Source organism: Lampetra planeri, chromosome 2 (genome assembly GCF_965212315.1).
Source record: "Lampetra planeri chromosome 2, kcLamPlan1.2.h2, whole genome shotgun sequence".
Classification (NCBI taxonomy): Eukaryota; Metazoa; Chordata; class Hyperoartia; order Petromyzontiformes; family Petromyzontidae; genus Lampetra; species Lampetra planeri.
In genome coordinates, this window is record NC_136108.1 from 3,533,639 (window position 1) to 3,554,660 (window position 21,022).

The following is a 21,022-nucleotide window of genomic DNA, read 5'->3' on the forward strand; positions in this document are numbered from 1 at the left end:
GATGACGTCATCCTGCACTACTTAAGACCAGAAGCAGGTGGATGGCTTCACTCTTCCGGAAAATCACCCGAAGATGCTGGATGTAATTTCCAGCGAAACATCGTAACCAAATTGTAAATGTTGTGGATCCACTCTTCAACACACCGGTGGGCTAAAGTAGTGAACTATTTGTCTTTTGTGAACGTGACACATTTTTTACTGATTGGCCGTGTCAAGCGGTGGAGGGTTGCGACACATTTATAAATAACGCGATCTAACCCAAAAACCTTTATTATGAATAATACTGGTCGCGAAAGCCTGCTACGTGTTAAACTGATAACAATAAAACAAGAAATAGCACAGGAGGCACCAAGACAGGAATATGAATAGGGAAGGTTTGCTCCTTCCTGGGGATTCAGGCGACCACAGGCCTTTGCATAAAGAGCCTCAGAAAAGGTTTTGCATGCTTACAGCCACAAGAGAGGGGGGGAGAGTGTCTGGTTAATTAACATCGCGATAACAAATACCTGCCACCGATTAACCTGCTGGTGCCCCCCCCCACCCCCACTGGGAAGGCAGACTGGAGAATGTACTTTATCACAGTGGCTTCCCACAGTGTGTCATCAGCGGACCTTCCATGCGCCACTATACTGACCCGTCACAATGCACCGGATAAGCCACGCTATGGCAATACACAATCCACAATGGAATTTTTGCAAACACACCGGAAGTATTTTCCACCGCGCCAGTGAGATTATTTCCATGTAATCCAAAATCACAATCTCTTGCCAGCATAAAAATTGGTAATTTCTGCCATCACATCCCTAGGGCTTAACTGAGAGTGATAATAACCAGCCTTGCACCACATCGCATAGCTATTATGCAAATTATTAACAACCACGCTGCAACTGGCAGGGTCGACAAGGAGTCGACGCTACCTAGGATTTAAGCCGACGGCCCGGCGAGGCGGGCCCCCCTTGCGAAGGCATGCTGCATCCCGGGCCAGGGTAATAGTCGTGTGCCCCCCACGGTGGGTCACACTCTGGCAAGGCCCTCTTCGTGGCCCACCCGCAAGCAGAGGCCGTGCTGCGCTGCCGTTGGATACTCCCATTCATCAAGCTACTCGGTACCGTGGCCGCCCCCCCCACACCGAGTCAACACGAAGCACAATGGTGCCGCACGTTAAAAAGTACGGCACAATACATCTCTAACACATCACTTTTTTAGTTTTATCTCCCGTGAAACAGAACAGCACGGTGGGACAGAAACACGCGTGCCAGACTATGATAAACTTGGCTGCAGGCAGGCTATTACACATTCAAATGAATGAGGAAAAATGAAGCAAAATAACACGTTGGATTGTATTACTAGAAGCTAAGTTGCTATGCAGAAAGTGTTTATTAGGGCTTATGGTTTAGGTGATTAGTTATCATTCACGGATACGAGTTTATTTCTGAGACTTTATGAAGGAATGAGAATTACATATCAAAGGATATCAGTGTTCATGGTGTAATGGATAGGGTGCATGACCAAGGGTTATGAGTTTAAATGAACACCTGCTGTTGTGTGTGTGCATAATGAAACAGGTTGGCCAGCGTTCCCTGAACTCCACTGTGCATGCCCCCCCCCCCACCACAATCCAGGTGTTTTTTTCAAAGTCATCAGATGTCAGCAACAAAGAGTGACTTAATTTGAATTGCAAGAGGGAACACTGGTGAAGATGTGAAACTTGATCCATGCCAGGGACATGAGGAATTGATTCTTCAAATTGTATCCTCGCTCAAACGAATGTAGGGTGCCTCTGGTATCTGTTGGTGGTCATTAGGCAGTGATGAAATATCCATATTGCATGCTAGGTTGGTCGGGTGCGACTGCGGCGACCCTCACAACCATTTACGGCCTTCGGCCAGGAAAGTCACAAAAAATTGCACACGAACGACGCATTCACGCAAGCACCCGATGCTCCGTTTTGAAGTTTTAAAATTAAACATCTTTGAATTGTATTATGTTTTGAATTAGATAATTTGATTTCTTCATTAAAAGCTTATATCATTTTACATCTGGAAGACTTCATTGAAAAGGACATTTCGTGTGAATTTTCTCTCGTCGTTGAGTAGATGGCCTTGCCGGGGATTCGGTTCGATGCGGACTTTCACCTGTTTGGGATTGCGGGATCGAGATAAGGCGACAAACAGCTGCTGGCCGTGCGAGAAGACCGCCGTCTGCAGATCGATTCCAACGTAATCGAACGTCTGTCCGGGCGCCTCCATCGTTCATGCAGGGGGCGCGTAAGTTTGCAGCGCCCCCTGCATGAAAACGACGGAAAGTGCAGCGTTCATCACAGATAGATGAAGTTGTGCGCTTAGAGAAGAGTATGGCAGGGGGCAGTATTTCCAAGAAATACTGTTATTCTCCGAACCTTGATACTCTTCTTCATATCTACTCCATGGTCAACTCACAAATGGGTTTTGACCGCAAGATGAGCATTCTCACCACAGCATCACCCGACCGGCTTAGGGGTCAGGTCTTGTGTAAGGTTTTCCCAGGCCAGAAGTTAGACCTTGGGAATAAGAGTGCAGGGTTTTTAGACGTGCAGGGTGAGGGGTGGTGATGGGCACACTCGGGGCTGCACACACACACCTGGGACGAGCCTTTATCTGCACTGTACATCAAGGACATCTCCCAGCCAGAGCTGCCACCTCCTCGCCTGCTTCCCCTCTCCGCAGACGCCGGTGGGGAGATGTTGAGCTGATGCATGGCTCCCTCTGCCTCCCTTGCAATGGGACATCCACCTGGACCCAGCATTCCTGTATTTCCACAATCACATACACGCAGACACATACAGATGAACAAAAAGGTTGATTAAAACAACCGATACAAAAAATATTAAATGGTCACAGCGCAAACAAAGAAGCGGACGTGTGCTTGTGCAACATGAACTCCCACTTGGCGTCTAGCTTTGAATGCAACTTGATTTGCGGTATTCTTTCCTTTTCAGGAAGGAGGCCACAGTCTATGATAGGTGTTGCAATAATGATTGCAACACCTAAACATTATTTTTTTTTCCCAAACATTTGTTTTGACAAAACAATCAAACAACCAGTAATGCAGGTTACGAAGGCTATCTAAATTCGGGTTTGGCTGTGTTATTATTCAGGTTCTTAAGGCAAGCCGCAAGAGCATGATAGGGGGAGGGGTGAGCAATCGTAAAGCTCCTGAAAGGTTAAGGAGCATATTAAATATGCGGAAATTAGCAAACAAAAAACCGAAGGTTTCTATAACACTTGGGGTACAAAAGGATGTGGACATAACACATTGCTTGCCCCATCTTTGAACACTACTCCAAAGTTATAAAAATCCATGCGTTGTGCAAGTCAGCATGCACGTCCAATCAAAGGGATGATATAATATAACTATTTTGTTTGTTCGATTTTTTTTCCTTACCTCTAAGCAAATATATCTAAGCAATGTGAATGCAAAACATTGCTTATGTATAGCTGTTGTTCTTTGACCAGACATTTCTTAGATCAGCAATTATACACACACACATATGCAAGACGCACCGTGACCAAGGAATCTTTCACCCAAATCACCATTGATGGGTTTCAAATACTCAGGATGGCTGTTAACCGATCTCCATGGCAACACACAGCAACAGGAAATTACCATTTAATTGGGAGGCATCCACGCGTGACGTTGCCCTCCCCCCACCACCACCCCAGCACCCTCCTCACTTCCCCATTGCCCCCCCCCCCGCCAAAACCAGTGGTGTTTGCAACAACAACAACAACAAAAGGCTTGCATCTAGCGTGACGATTACGGCTCAACTCTGGTGCCACTCCGGCTGCTGATGCCAATTAGCAAGCATTTTAGCACAAAATAAAAAGTGACTCCCATAAAAGAAAAATAACTGATAAACAAAAAAATTAAACATGCAAGAGGCAGTGACAATCTGAAGTGCAGCTCAAAGCAGCCCTTGATTTCAGAGGGCAGTGCACGAAAGAGAAGCACAATCTAAGGCGACACCACCATTGGCGAATATCAACTAGAACGCTGTATGGACAAATCCTATTTTCAACAGATGAACAAACCTCAGTTATAAAAACACACAAATATTGGGTAGGGGGTAGAAATACAGATTGAATAAATGTCACACGCACAAATGCCGTAGCTGTAGTTTGGCCAGGTGCATTTACACATGTCCACACGCGCAAAGTATCACACTGTGGTTTACTGGGGCATTTAAAGAGGGCGAGCTATCGTTAAACATGCGACGTCAGACAGTCACTGCTCGATAGACAATCGATGTCGGGAACGTCACCGCAGCCGGTCAACGATGGCGCTTTTCCAGAACGTCACAAGTCGGTCAATGGTGGTGCTTTGTGCATCAGGTGAGGTGACTGGCAAAGTGCAGTTCATGTGAAACAAGCCACTTCCAAAAGCAATTTACAAAAGTGCCACGCTCCATGCTAACCATGCGGAATAACCGCATAATAACGGTCAATTACTAAATTATGATGTTAGACAGTGCATGGTTAGTCTGTGCACTGTTCGAAAATACTGTGGAAAATTGTTACGAAATTACACAGTTGGCGTTGCAACCTTAAATCGTTCAATTTTAAGGAACAAAATCTGAGTGGCTGAATGCTCTTTAAGTTGTCGCAGTGCATGCGTGCGTGAAGCCATGTCAGATTGAGGAATAGACGTACGTACATGTGTATGCACGTACGTACACTAAAACATAGATACCTACATACATTATACACAAACAAACAACAACAAAATAGATTTAACATTTAGTCTCAAGAGACTGTTAAATGAGTGCCGTGAACAAGCACCTATTAGGTTTAATATGGCACATGTTGGGGGGCTCTGCCGAGCATCATGCTGAGCCACATTTGTATCTCTATTAAAACATCCCATCTGCCAAGTTGCCACATGGGAGGCCTAAGTTAGGCACATTCCACTTCCATGCTTGGTCATGAATTGAACTCAGGTTTTGGAGCCATCAGAGCACTTCCACTAACCCGCTGCGCCATCACGCCTCGGAGTAGACACACTCGTACATTTAAAATCAAGCACACAGCCTCAGCGAGATCAAGCACACACATGTTCACACATCCATTGCATTTGGCCTCATGCAAGCTGGATAAGCACAACGACCAAGACCCAACCGCTCCCCGACCGACCACCTTTGCGTGTGCACAAGGAACCAAATACAATCAGCAAGAGGCAGGATGTGTGTGCTTATATCTTCTGCCTCTCACAGAGCAAACACAACAACCCTGGCTGAGACCGCCCTTCCAATCCCCTCCTGCCCTTTCTGGACCCGCTCATTTCATCATCCATCCCTACCCTTTCATTACCGCTCAATTAGCTCAAGTGCGCGGCACTGAGCATGAAATAATAGCGGTCTAAAAATAACCCTGTTGTTGAACTCGTTAACATCTTGCGGAGTCCCGATGTATCCAAGAGCAACGGATGTCCCCGAGGGCCAATCATTACCAGAATAAATAATTGTCGCGTTAGCACCCGAGGAAAGGGGAAAAATATCAATGCCATTTTCGGCAGTAACACAAATTATCCCAAAAAGCAATGCCATCTGGGCTCAGTACAAACAAAAAAATCTGCTGAGGTAGAGTTTTACAAAAGGACATTTTAGGAATTTACTATCTCGGGCTTGAGACTAACGAACTGGACATGACACCAGCACACATTGGTCAGCTCTTGCGAGTATGACAGAACTCTACACAATTTAGTAGATAATACAAATGTCCTTGAAAATGTTTCCGATAGGCAAAATACGAAAATACGGAGGCCGAATCAGGCCTAGACCCAAGGTCAAAGCAAAATGTAACTTTTATAATGTTGTGGGAAAAATGTTGAAACATTTGTACATATGTAGTGACACCGGGGATGTCACTGTACGGTGCCGGCCCAGAAGGGTCGTGCCGTTCGATGTCCCTACATCGTGGACAGCACCGTGTGGGTGGCTGTGTGTAACGCCAGCTCTAGCGGGGCTTGGCGAGCACTGGGATAGTGCGGGCACCACGCACAGTGTGTGGTGGGGGCTCCCCCACCCCCCCCCCCCCGAGGGGGAGGGGTGAGTGTCAGCCCAGGGGCAGGGTTGCCCCGGGCCATGGCACTCTGGTTGACACCGTAGACACGTGATCGGGACTCTCCACACAGGGGGCCCCAGGTGGGGGTACTGGTGGGTGATCATGTGTCCGGAGAGAGCTCTTGGCTCTTGAGAAGGATCGAGGGGGAACGAGAATATTCGGGAAGGTGGGCGGGGCCGAGGGCGGAGCGGCCCCGACCAAAGAGGCGGGTCCCTGAGAGGGACCGGGGTCACTGCATTCTCCAAGCTGGAAGCTCAACAGCTACAAGCTGGAAGCTCAACAGCTACAAGCTGGAAGCTCAACATCTACAAGCTGGAAGCTCAACATCTACAAGCTGGAAGCTCAACATCTACAAGCTGGAAGCTCAACATCTACAAGCTGGAAGCTCAACAGCTACAAGCTGGAAGCTCAACATCTACAAACTGGAAGCTCAACATCTACAAGCTGGAAGCTCAACATCTACAAGCTTGAAGCTCAACAGCTACAAGCTGGAAGCTCAACATCTACAAGCTGGAAGCTCAACATCTACAAGCTGGAAGCTCAACAGCTACAAGCTGGAAGCTCAACATCTACAAGCTGGAAGCTCAACAGCTACAAGCTGGAAGCTCAACATCTACAAGCTGGAAGCTCAACATCTACAAGCTGGAAGCTCAACAGCTACAAGCTGGAAGCTCAACACCTACAAGCTGGAAGCTCAACACCTACAAGCTGGAAGCTCAACAGCTACAAGCTGGAAGCTCAACACCTACAAGCTGGAAGCTCAACACCTACAAGCTGGAAGCTCAACACCTACAAGCTGGAAGCTCAACACCTACAAGCTGGAAGCTCAACATCTACAAGCTGGAAGCTCAACACCTACAAGCTGGAAGCTCAACACCTACAAGCTGGAAGCTCAACATCGACAAGCTGGAAGCTCAACATCTACAACCTGGAAGCTCAACATCTACAACCTGGAAGCTCAACATCTACAACCTGGAAGCTCAACATCTACAACCTGGAAGCTCAACACCTACAAGCTGGAAGCTCAACATCGACAAGCTGGAAGCTCTACATCTACAAGCTGGAAGCTCTGTCTACAAGCGGGAAGCTCAACATCTACAAGCTGGAAGCTCAACATCTACAAGCTGGAAGCTCAACATCTACAAGCTGGAAGCTCAACATCTACAAGCTGGAAGCTCAACATCTACAAGCTTGAAGCTCAACAGCTACAAGCTGGAAGCTCAACATCTACAAGCTGGAAGCTCAACAGCTACAAGCTTGAAGCTCAACAGCTACAAGCTGGAAGCTCAACATCTACAAGCTGGAAGCTCAACAGCTACAAGCTTGAAGCTCAACACCTACAAGCTGGAAGCTCAACATCTACAAGCTGGAAGCTCAACATCTACAAGCTGGAAGCTCAACATCTACAAGCTTGAAGCTCAACAGCTACAAGCTGGAAGCTCAACATCTACAAGCTGGAAGCTCAACATCTACAAGCTTGAAGCTCAACATCTACAAGCTGGAAGCTCTACATCTACAAGCTGGAAGCTCTGTCTACAAGCGGGAAGCTCAACATCTACAAGCTGGAAGCTCAACATCTACAAGCTTGAAGCTCAACATCTACAAGCTGGAAGCTCTACATCTACAAGCTTGAAGCTCAACATCTACAAGCTGGAAGCTCAACATCTACAAGCTTGAAGCTCAACATCTACAAGCTTGAAGCTCAACATCTACAAGCTGGAAGCTCAACATCTACAAGCTGGAAGCTCAACATCTACAAGCTTGAAGCTCAACATCTACAAGCGGGAAGCTCAACATCTACAAGCTGGAAGCTCAACACCTACAAGCGGGACGCTCTACGTCTCAAAAGCTGAAGCTCTCCGTCTTACGGGGCAACCACGTGGTCGGAGACCCGAGTGAGGGATCGACCCTTCGTAGCAGTAACTCCCCTGTAGTCTGGTAAAGGGGCAGTTACCCCTTGGTGTAACGGTGTTACAAATAAAAGTGTTGCCTCTAAAAGGAACAACGTCTGCGACTCAGTTGGATCCACGACACATAAAGAAAAAAATTATTTTCATTCCACAGTGAACTTTTGCAAGTGCTGAAAAGGACACTTCAATTGGGTGGATAGTAGGATGAAACATCTACCCACAAGTCAAGTTCACTTTTTTTTTACCAGGTAATAACTCGGGAGACCAGGACAGTTGAATTTGCATGAGAGACCTGACAGTGAGGAGGAAGAGGTCTATTGGGAGGAGAGGGCTCACGCCATGTGTGCCTCCTAATGTTAATGAGCATAACATCGTTATGTCTAATAACCCTGAAATGGGCTGTTAGACCGTGTACGTGACTATTGCACACTTGGGAATTGGCAGAGTAATGACATTTTGGTTATGGATGAAATTAAATAATTGGTTATATACTTTGCCAAGACATGAAAATAAAACATAATAACCATCATTCATGTTCAATGCATTGCTGAATAAACGTTTGTCCATGCTGATACCAGTGTTCAACTCACATCTACATCAATCCCGATTCATCACTCCATCTCCTGCTTGTTTGACCTACTGTGCATGTCTTCCCATATGCTGTGTTGTTACTTTCATTATTGGTCATAGTATCCAGTTGTGAAATGTTCTGCCAAAACCCATTTGCTTTTTTCAATATTGAATGTGAAGTCTTCGATGCTCCAATTCTCAAAATCTATGGATCCCCTTTTCTGTTTCTTCGAGGAATTCAATTATGTTGCTTTGTGTGTACATTTCCCTTGCTATAATGTGTTTTCTGTCAATTATGCTTTTCAGCCATCTGTCATAGGTACACATTGATCATGTTTTGATATAAGTACACAATTCAGATGAAATTTCTATTTTTAAAGGCACTCAAATCATTTTATCTGCACATGTATACTGTTTACAGGGACAAAACGCCATCACATTCTTTTCAAACAAATTGTTGAAGCATGCTGCCTCACGGTAATTGTTTCTAATTTTCAATGTGGTCATATTAATTTTAAATTGCATCGGCATTATATTTTTTTAACTGTGTATTCATGGACTTGTTGGCTGTATGACCTCGCCTGTGCATTTGTGCATGCGCGTGTTCACCTGCGTGCGTGCGCACACATTCGTGCTGTACCTGATAGAGTGTGCGCGTGGAAGCTGACGCCCTCGTGGTGGGAAGGTGGCATCAGAGACGTTCCATTGGGCATCACGTGCTGCAGGCCATGCCCACCGGGGCCTGCCACCCTCCCCCCTTGGCTGGGATAATGCCCAACGTGACCAAGGGGCCCCTGAGTCGAATAGTGGCCACGGGCGTTCTGGGATGAATAATTCCCTGGTGACCCAGGACCTGGGTGCATTGGGTATTGGCCCTGCACACTCTGTGTGGAGTAGTGGTCCATGTGTCCCGGGGGCCAATGACGATACTGTATCTGCCCCCTGGGCACATTCTGGGAGTTCTGCTTTGCGTGCGCCGGGTTCCGGACAGGGCCAGTCAAACCTAACACAAGTGAATGGAGCAAGATTTCATAAGTACTGCAGTGGTTATATGTGATGCATAAACATTTAACATTGACAACAACAATAGCACAATTTAAACGTATGTCTTCAGGAAAACCTTATCTGGGAAAAAAGTCTGCGCATATTAAAGGACATTTTTAAAGAGTTGCACTTTTCACCAGGCGAGGGGAGCAATAAATTTAACTTTTGAAGACATGTCCTACAGATATAATCAAATAATGCTAACATGAATATAGATAGATGGTGCAACCAGACTGTAGCATAAAAAATATTGATGTTAATTGTATACATCATATTTTACTGTATCTTATTGCTTCAGTACATTAAAACAAATTCCATGGTTCAGATTGTGCATAGACACGTGCGAAGAAAAATGTTATATGGGCAAAGCCACTAACAATATAAGACACCTGTCCCCATGTGAGCACAATGATGATATCACAACCAACAATTTCAATTTTTTTTCAGATTTTCCCCATCATGAATTTGACAGTCTCGATTACTAAAATGATGGGCATATTGTTAACGTGCCCCTAACGATGACAATGTAATGGCATAAAAGCAATGACTGCTTGGCAGCCGCGAGTGAAGTGACACTGCGACTGATGCGATTTAACATCACAAGTGGGCGCAACCTACCGTAGTGGTGCTGAGTCCCTGGACCGTTGGTCCCCTCCCTGAGATCAGGCGTCCTCAGATTCATGGGCATGCTTGGGAAAGAAATAAGCAAAACACACAGAAACACCGACAGATAAGTGACAGAGGCAGACGAGGAACAGGAGACTTGGGTTCGCTGGAAAACGGGGCAGTAGGGGGGACAGAGCCAAAAGGTCTCGCCATACTCAAGGCTGACACTAAACGTATCTCAGTCATACTGCTCTTTCCTCAGCGCTTGTAATCATGTTAGACATGAACTAAATGAAAAGAACACAGGTCATTATATTGTAAATTAAATAAGGCAAATTTATCTAATAAGGCTGTGAGATGGGGTGCGAGATGAACTAACCTAATGCATATCGAACAATGGCTTGGGTTATCTTCTTAGGTTTTTTCGGTAAAGTCACGTAGGTAAAACATCAAAATGAATGAAAAAAAAATAAAATAAAAAAATCACGACGTTTCGGAGGCAACACAAGTCTCCGTCATCAGGTGGGACCGTCACAGCCAGATTAGCTGCATCAAGTGAGGCAATGATTCAAGATGTAATCCCTTAAAAGCGATTTGAGGTGGGGAGGAGAGGGAGGGGGGAGCTCATCAAACTATGGTAGCCAATGAATGGAACGTATCGTGTCCGCGAGCACAAGTCAGATCTGAAACACGGCAGAACTGATTCTTCTGCCGTTGCCGATCATTGCTACAACTCGGTGGGCTCTCATGAAATTGTCTTTTCCGAGACCAAGGTTCTCTGCAAACCTCCCGGCTACCATCAAAGGTTTGTACACGAAGCCATACAAATATACAAACACAGACATAATTTCAACCGTGATGATGGGTACAAACTTAGTAATCATTGGAAAGATGTTATCAACCACGCAAAAAAGACTTAATTACAATTTTTTGGACCATCTTATCTGACAGGCACTATTTTATTTTACTTTACCGAGTGTTAACATCCCCAGTTATTTTTTAACAGTACTCTCTTCATTGTTCAGCCAGCATTGGTATTAACATGGGCATTTTCGTTCTTTTGTCTATCATGTGTATTAGAGCTTCCCTCCCCCTCTCTGCCCATTGTGTTGGCGTGTGCGGCAGTTGGCCGCTTGCGCATAATCGCTCCATTGTGTTGGCGTGTGCAGTAATTAGCCGCTTGCGCACAATCGCTTGCACGCCGTCGCCCACCCTTTTGGCCTCGCCCCCCTCCCTCCCGATACGTTCCATTCATTGACTACCATAGTCTGATGAGCTCCCCCCTCCCTCTCCTCCCCCCCTCAACTCGCTTTTAAGGGATTACATCTTGAATCATTGCCTCACTTGATGCAGCTAATCTGGCTGTGACGGTCCCACCTGATGACGGAGACTTGTGTTGCCTCCGAAACGTCGTGATTTTTTATTTTATTTTATTTTCATTCATTTTGATGTTTTACCTACGTGACTTTACCGAAAAAACCTAAGAAGATGATTCCTTGCAGTCACGAAAGCTTCAAATCTAGAATTGGCTTGGGTTAGTTAAAATTCAAGAATGATGTTCCAATATTCCATTGTCAGACAAGCCTCATTAAAAGTGGCACTACATTTACAACCACCCCCAGAGCGCTAATAGCAGGCAATGATTTAACAGGCCTGCGTGATCATTTTTGGGGGAATCTACTTTTTTTCCAAGGCTACATTGATAACATTAAATGCAAGCAGAGCAGACACCTCTGTCTTGTTTAATGCAGGGCAAGGTAGCTATGTAACTATTAGCGTGCCGGGTCTAGAATTCCATGTCCACCATCCAAGCTCGGAAATTCTCCGTCTGCAACACCTAGCCCGTAATGCTATGTCTGAAATGTTTAGTTTAGAAAGTTAATGTGCTAAAATACAAGTTGTCAGTTCCTGTAATTGTAGCACAGAAGTGCTTTGTTTGGCCTCTCACGACTAATCAGAACCAATTCTTGCACAGCATTCCATTTATACCTTTCCTACAAGAGCAGCCAATGTAAAACGCATTGGAATGTTTTTTTCTTCAAATTTTTATCCCATCGCAAACCGGTAGTTTAAAACCTCAATCTTATTTCCGAACATTAAACAAGGCAGTTTGTAAATTGGGCCTACTGCATGAGGACTTGGTTGCCTTGTCCCCAGTGTTATACGGCCTGTTGACCAGATACAATACAAGCTAAAGTACCACTCTGTAAGCATTTTATTACAGTGCAGAGAAAGAATACTAAATGCTTAAATATATATATGCGTGCTCTACAGGAATATACAAGAGCTTGCCTCGTGTGGGATGCAAACTTGGCAAATGCAAACAACTTGTTTTCCTATAGCAGTGTCCCAAAGCCTCAACACTGTCCCTAATAAGGAAGCCTGTAGCACCATGCCTTTCTGGTTGACTCGGTCTCAAATGAGTACCTGGTGCAATGTGTAAATATCACCACTAGGGAGACAAAGGTGGCCGGGCGGGGTGCTGGCCACCCACCCCGTTGTGTGCCGTGCCGGCGTTCATAGGTGCTCGCAAACAGCACTTGCTACGGGGGGGGGGGGGGGGGGCTTTGTCTGTCCATGTATCCGATTCTCGGCGACCGGATACAATGCTGAGTGGTGCTATGCGTTTGGAAAGAAGTGTTTGGAAAGAAGTATTTGCAGTGCCACGCTAAGCCACACACTGCATCCCCAGACAAAGTGCAAGTTTAATTCAAATAAACCAAAGGCTCTTAAACAGATTTCACTCTGTACTTCTGCACCCAAGCAGTCGCCACGAGGTGCTGCTGTCACGGCTTTATTGGCTTATAATGCGGCAGGCGCTGTCTACTTATGACACACGCCAGTGCATCACTGAGCCACATAATAAAGGTCTAAAAAAAGAAATAATCCGTTCCCTAAAATATTGGTTTGTCAACTTGTCAGTGTCGCCTGACAGTGTGTGACACAAATTAGCTTGGTTCCCTTGCAGCGTGGAGAGAAGAGCACCACTCTTAACTCAAGCCATGGGTACTCGGGAGCACATCTGCCAATGCACATGCGATGGACAATAAACAAAGACCCCCCCCCCCGTATAGCCTTAATAGACTGTTGGGGCAAGTGCTGTAAAGCAAGCAATTATGAAGGCTGGCACAGTACATAAGAGGGTGGGGATGGCCAAACACCACGCCTGTCTGCTTTCGTCTCCATCGTGGCGATGTTTACACACCGCACAAGGTACTCATTTGAGGCAGAGTCGACCTAGAGGAGGCCCAGGACCAATTCAGATAATCGTCACTGGTGTTGGCCATGACCAGGTTTGTTTTGCAGCGCGCTAACCGCTACACTACCGCTCCCCACAATTTACAAAAACGCGACACGCATGCACACAACTTGCATGTGACATACAGTTCGCCTATGTGCAACCAACATGTGGTATACATTTAACACGCATGTCACATGCATGATACCTCTCAGAAATATACATGGCATGCACATGCATCCAAAGCATGACCATTTTTATCCTAAAGAAGTTTAACATGTAATAATGTATTCAAGAGTATTGGTACACCAAATGACATCTCACCCACACAGGATGGGCAATGCGAGATGAAATATATACACACCCGCATGTCTGGCCAGACAATCATAAAATGACAAACATAATGAACATGCATATTTATAAACAAAAATAAAGATCCCCTATATAACCTACATAGGCTTTTGGGTGAAGTGCGGTTAGCAATATGCCCGGCTGCCTTTGTCTCCCAAGTGGTGATCTTACACACTGTACCTGGCATTCATTTCAGGCCGAGTCTACCTAGAGGTGACCAAGGATCAGTTCAGATATTCATCACTGATGCTGGTCATGATCGGGAATCGAATTCGAGACAATGGATTCATAGTACAGCAAACCAATCATTGCGCCATGACTCACCATAGTTTATATACATGCCCGCACACATGCAATACCCACAATAACACATACTGTGGCAAAAGTGCACGCATCAGTTACATAAACACATCCTTATTAGAGTAGCATCACTCAGAAATCAGGCAGCTTATTACCCACAGTGGGGTGACTTCTTGTTGCCAAACAGTGTGCTGCTTCTACTTATTATTATATTACGCTTGTTCCCGGTAAGCCTCACCGAGCCTCATGACTTTTACAGGAGGGTCCTGCCAAGGTTTTGTCGTTGGAGGGCAATGATTGCTAGATAAACAATCCAATTCAGTAATTTCCAGGAAGATGAATTTCCAGGTAATTTTACAAACTTGGAAAAGTCGGGCCATGATGCCTCCACACAATGACCTACTCTTGCGAATAACGTCACGGGATCTTTAACGTCCACTGTGAGGCCGACGGCACATTTTTACGGCGAATACATGGTTAATATACCAACAGTATTAATCAGGGAAGCTACTGGTTTAGTTTTATTTGTATGTGTTTGGGTAATAAGTACCTTTCATGTACTTTGCATGATGATCACGTTTTTGTATTGTTTATTGCTGTAACATTCTCATCCACCCCTACTGGCCATATGTGAAAAATAGCTTTATAACTTATCAGATATTCCGATTCTGATTCACTGGATCTATAAATTCAACTGCTATACGCTGCTGCTACTCCTTGCTGCAAGGTGTGGCTACACTTTACTAAACTGTGTCCCTTTGCTTTTTATAATGAGCTGACCCTACTTCTCAATAACTCTAAATTGTTTCTATACTTCCATCACCTACATTATGAGCAGCACATCAATTGAGCTTTTACAAACATCTCAATCTATGCGAACTGTCACTTCAATCACAGTGAACTGATGGTTTATGTTGTGCATACTTACATACGTTTAAACACTAAACACCCTCAGCTTCCTGAGGCATTGCTCTAATCTAAACATTTGATATATAAAATGTTCTGCACCTTAATGCGTGGTTAAGCCACAGTCAAAACATGCAGATTATGTGATTTAAGGATTGCTGGCCTCATGATAACGTTCCTTACAATGCAACTCCATGCCTGCCTGTCAATGTGTGAACGTATTGTTTATTTGAGTCCTCTTCTGGTTATTTATTGCCCAACTTTCCCCTCAAGAGGGAGATATGGCAGCTTGATAAATCTATCATCGCATCATAAACAAAGCAATTGGCCAACAATACAAGTGGCACAATTTTACGGGACCTAAACACACACACGTGCATGCCTGACGCGTACAGCAGGGACCTGGCAAAGACAACGCAAGGGCAACATGCTTCAAAAGAGATGTGCTTTACAGGCGTTCATGTCCTTCCTCTCCTATGCAAAATGTTTGGCAGGCTAAAATCACAATTCTATGTGTTGTGCCACATTTTAGGGCCTGCCGGACCCCAACACGTGTGTTATGCTCGTCGCCTGCCCACGTATATAAGGTGTTAAAAGGTGCGGCCAAGCGACTGTTTTCTCACAACACTGCTGGCAGGAGGACCTCCACTCGAGGGAGTTCGACAGAGCCCCCCCCTCCCCCCCGAGGGTATTTGACGTACCCTTCCACCCTGGCCAGACGTCTTGAAAGAGTTTGGAAAACCCACACATTACCATTTAATACTGTATTCCCATGAACACCACAGCTGGGTGACAGAGGTTGGGAGAATTTTAAGAAACTTGCTTTTTTTTGTTCACTGCTGCACCCACAGAGTGGACCTGCAATCTCTGGATTCCAAGTCCAGTGTGTTAACCATAAGACCACGACAGAATTACCCACCCAAGTATGACGTGCTATATGGTCCGCCTTCAAAACGTGATTTATAATCTCAAAAGGGTGATTAACCGATTATATATAAAGGACATCAATGCATTCATTAATATGGAGAACCATGCCTAGGCTGCAGAGCACGTTACGTGCCCGTGTGCATTGATGAGCATCGCTTTGCGTTATGCCATGGGAAACTCGCTCATACCTCTGCCCAGTGGACGATGCTCCATGTGCCGTCTGGGCATCTGGCTGCCAGGCCTGGGCCACCGATGAGGCAAACTGTGGAGAACGTTCGTGACATTGACAAGAGGTGAGCGAGGGGCGGTTGGGGGCAGAGAGACAAATGCTTTTAGGTTACAGAAAAAAGTATTCGCTCTTAAAAGGTAACAGGTACCATGAATGTTTGGTACTTTTGATGTATGCAAGTTAAAAGATGTTTTAATAATGGATTTGAAGTCAATTATGCATAATACCTTCCCCCATTGGTAATGTAGCAATTAATAAGTCATGCAGCACTGAACACACCTGGCACATTCTGCATGAATACCACTGTCATTATGTACTCACCAATGCTAATACACACAGAGGAAATAATTGGGTAAACATACAAATGAGCAAATAGGCACAAATGGACACACAAACACACGTACTTGTGCAACACAAAGGCGAGGATTCAACAGTGATACACATTCAAAGTATCCACTGTGGGTGAAAATAAACCCTGCTCATACCTGGCAGCAAATCAATGTGCAATGAGTTACAGGGGATTCTATAAAACATGTGTTGCCTCCACAAACTCGTGAACCCAGTGACCTTCGCCGAATCTAGCCCCTTCTATATCCCTTCCCACCATTCCCTGTCACGGCACTATGGACAAATAGCATGCCCACCAGTAATGGTTAAACCACCACCACCACCATCACCGTCCAGTTTTGTTGTCTCTCTTCAAATCTCTACATCCTTTTCGATTTCCATATCTACCTTTTACTTCATCTCTCTCACATAGCCTGATCCCTCTCCTCTGAATACTATACACCCTGATTACTAGCATGAGGGCATCTACTTTCTCTTTTGGCCGCAATACATCCGTAATTCAATCATTGACCGACACAGACTTTCAAATAATCCAAACTATTAAACTAAACTATTAAACCAGTTTATTTTAAAGATAAGGTCCACTGAGCTATATAGCTCTTTTTCAGAAGTGACCTGGCCACAAATGACAGCTTATTAGTAGTGGCTTATTACGTGGAAATTTAAAGCTGCCAAATACTCTAAACGAGTGTTTCTAAATGTGGAGGGAAAAACCGGAACACCCCGAGAAAAATCCACGCGACCACAGGGAGAACATACAAACTGCAAATATATCAGTGTCAGGGTCGGCATCGAACCCATGACCTCCTGTATACCAGGCGAGGTAGTTATTACCCGCTCCGAGATGTCTGCAAGTTGTAGTGCTGAATCTCGGAATGCGCAAGCAGTTAGCCGTAATTTTATTTTGAGAGAAGCATAGCGCCGCTGTTTTTAAAAGACATTGTACTCACTGCAGAGAACTGTAGCAACAAAACCGCACTCAACGATAGCTCGTGCCAAACTGTGCCATACTCCCTCCCACATGGCCTTGTGGGAGCCTCGGTACATCTTCTGACCTCAAGACGTAACGATTTCCCTTCCGATTGGAATGGGAAAAGGTTAACATCTTGCCACCGTGGTGCTCCCATGTTGCATTTTCCACTCTTCCCTCAAGACGGGCCCACTCTGAAGTAATGGAGGCTACCATTATGGCTGCCATGAACTCGTGCTGACAAGACATCAGGGTGAGTAGAATGAGGAGCCCATGGATGCGAAGGCGTCTGATGGAGTCACAATTGGACTCTGTTGCAGAGTCGACGTGGGCTGTAATTTGGATGGCACATGTACTGGTGCAATCGAAATGACAACTTTATTGTTGCAAAAGGAGATGTAGCCCCTGATGACTAATTATCGTCTAATTATCTTCAACCACCATGCAATGTGAGTCAGGAGGGACCAAATGGCTATGTGCACGCACACCACACAAATACACAAACGTCTGTACGTGTAAACACCTGTGCATATGTGAGAATATTACAGCTGGGTCTGTTAGCACCATCATAGTGCGTACACACTCAAATATTAACTTGGTCAACAGAACCAATTTGTTTAAAACTAATATACATAATTAGTTTTAATTCAACGCTGTTTTATACAGTATTTGTGCAAAGTGTTATTTGCATATAAGCACTTAAAAATACATTTTAGAAAGAAGTTTACAAGCTACATTATTCTAATTTGTATTTAAGTGTGCATCTGTATAGGTCATTATGATTGTTGTGGATGCATCCACATGTTATATAAACAGCTTTTAATACACACAACTGATTAAATAAGCATGCTTGCATTCATAATAGTGACGGGTGTAAATATCAATAGCGATTTTTACACCGCCGGGCAAGCGAATGTATTAGCAGGCCAGCATTATTGTAATAACAGTCATGAGAGATTTCAAGCGATGTGTCTGCACGGGGCAAGATGTATATATACAGGGCATCTATTGGAACCAAGCTAAGAGACACAAGAATCAGAACAGTTTGTTATGTTGTGAGGAGATATGATGCCTTAAAACTGTGATTATTGTTCCCGCTGTATCAGCCTATACAAAAGCACAGTGACCTAAACTATTTCAAGAGGCTTAGTCACTGAAACAAAGCCATGCAAACCCTGGCGAACACACATTTCATGTGACGCAGTTGTGATTCAACAATATTAGCCAAGCTTGTGTCAAGACAACCAGCCACACATTCTCCACAAGAAACACGTCTCAGCAGCGCACCCTGAAAATAAAATAAAAAAAATCAATAAAATATTACTATATCTGACACGGTGATGTGAAAAGAGGAAGCGGGTGATTTATATGTATTATTCCTGACAGTGCAGTGTGTGGTTCTGTGACATTCGGGTCTGGAAGGCTCACTTCTGTGTTCACATCACTGCAACTAATACATTTATATGCAAAGGCATATTCAGGGGGAGGATTAAACAATTATGTATGACGGTATTCAAAAGCAGCATTTTTACAGCAAGTCACAATTATTGCAACATTTTAAGCAAGACCTTAGGGAAAGGGTGAATTAATCCACGGTGTTAAGCAGTTTCATATTCACATTGAAACGCAGGTTCATAACTATGCAGTTGGGAACGAGAGTGCGACTGTAATCGAGGTAGGGGGGCGCGCACACACAAACCTGCCTAGATTGTTTTTTATTTTTCAAAAGATATCTCAGCTACAGGAAAATTACAATCATTATCAGTCTAAAGGGCACAGATGCATTTGCACACTATACATACATGCATTCCACTATGTACAATACAGCCATAGTGATCAGTACAGAGTTAAAAGTGACCTAAATGATGTATAAAGGCAAGTCAACGCTCACCACTGTATACAAGGCTCCACATTCATAATCAACGTTTTTGGGTTTAGATCGCGTTATTTATAAATGTGTCGTAACCCTCCACCACCCGACACGGCCAATCAGTAAAAAAGTGTCACGTTGACAAAAGACAAATTAGTTCACTGCTTTAGCCCACCGGTGTGTTGAAGCGCAAAACCACAACATTTACAATTTGAGTACGACGTTTCGCTGGTAATTGCATCCAGCATCATCGGGCAATTCGCCAGAATGGTGAGGCTCTGCTGTGTCTCCCGTTCTTATATAGAGCAGCAGCAGGGTGACGTCATCATTAACTCATTAACTCATTGGAGAAGGCTCCACATGCAAGAATTTTACTATTTCGTATTGAGGAGGGCTTGGAGGAATAGGAGATGCCTACATTTCATTCCACCACAAATTAAGTCAGTGTTTATATATATACTGCTGGGCAAACAAAGCAGCTGTGTGATGAGCTTAATGTGGATATAGGAAGCTCCAATTGTTAAGTGACGAAGCATTAAATACAATCAGCCAGCAGTAGACGGAAAATGACAGTTTTTCATGGTGATGCATAATCCATGTGTGATTGGTGCAAGAACCGCTGTCATGCATTGGTAAATGTCTTACACTGCAAGCTATAAATCATGTACGGCTTGTAGCACCAGTGATAGCTCAGACAGTGGAAAGACTTGTATCCCACGACGCTGCTGAGGGAGGTCTTGCATGTGTTCTCGTCCACAGAGCAAATAACGTGCAATGCAACATGTAAAATACACCTGGCATGAGGGGGGTCCCATTTGTGAATGAAGCGTGCAATCACCTGCTTGTGCGAGCACTGCGCTCCCATGGATCCTAAGGGCACCGCTGTGTTGCACATGGCTGCAGAAACAATACACGCGCACACTAGCATTAAAACACACACACTTCCAGACCATTCCCTGATACATTACACGGCCCTTTTTCATACAGCAACCAAAGAAAAACCCAGAATGATAATTTTGCCTAGGAAGCGGCGCGTTAGGATTTATTGTGTGCAAGTGTGCATGTGAGCCACACGGGAAATGTGACCGATTCTCGGCTCGCGATGCGGCGAGCTAAAAATAGCATCACCTCCCTTGGGAGAACATGTGCAATCGCGCAGACGCATGAGGACGTGCAGACGCACGCGTGTACAAAGGCACTCGCATACACGTAGGCTTTCACACACAAATGTACCTGCACACCTCCGATTATAATCAAGGTTGGTGAAGTACGGTGCGATAGAAGTTCCCCATACATACTTTACACAAAAGCATGTGGCACATGCACGAGCATATGAACAATGTACAGCACACCTTTACAATATGAACAAAATAAACACGCACACACTTGCATAAATACACATCTTTGTCAGATAGACAGAGCAATGCCTACGCAAGCTTGAGAACAAAACCAATCTATATCCAGATTTGAAACATGTACTCTCATGAATGGCGGTCCTTTTCAGTCACAAAGCATGGACAAAACAACACGCAGATACCCAGGCAAACGAGTTATAACTTCCATCGAAAAGGCTGTAAATAAAGGCTCTGATATTTTGCATATCAGGGTACACGGTTCAACTTACTACAGCCCATGTTACAAAGCGTATCCTAGTA

At 44.7% G+C, this 21,022-nt stretch overlaps 1 protein-coding gene across 3 annotated transcripts in view; it reads right to left on the reverse strand.

The window, feature by feature from the left end:
• The window catches only part of LOC144724939 (uncharacterized), a 68,423-nt gene that overhangs the window by 13,732 nt on the left and 33,669 nt on the right, over window positions 1-21,022 (reverse strand). For all 3 annotated transcript variants that reach the window (XM_078604285.1, XM_078604275.1, XM_078604266.1), the window contains exons 17-21: window positions 20,206-20,264; window positions 16,139-16,212; window positions 10,241-10,311; window positions 9,219-9,581; window positions 2,620-2,786 (exon numbers count right to left, since the gene is read on the reverse strand). In XM_078604285.1, the coding sequence (XP_078460411.1) occupies window positions 2,620-2,786; window positions 9,219-9,581; window positions 10,241-10,311; window positions 16,139-16,212; window positions 20,206-20,264 (734 nt within the window). The remainder of the gene's footprint in view (window positions 1-2,619; window positions 2,787-9,218; window positions 9,582-10,240; window positions 10,312-16,138; window positions 16,213-20,205; window positions 20,265-21,022) is intronic.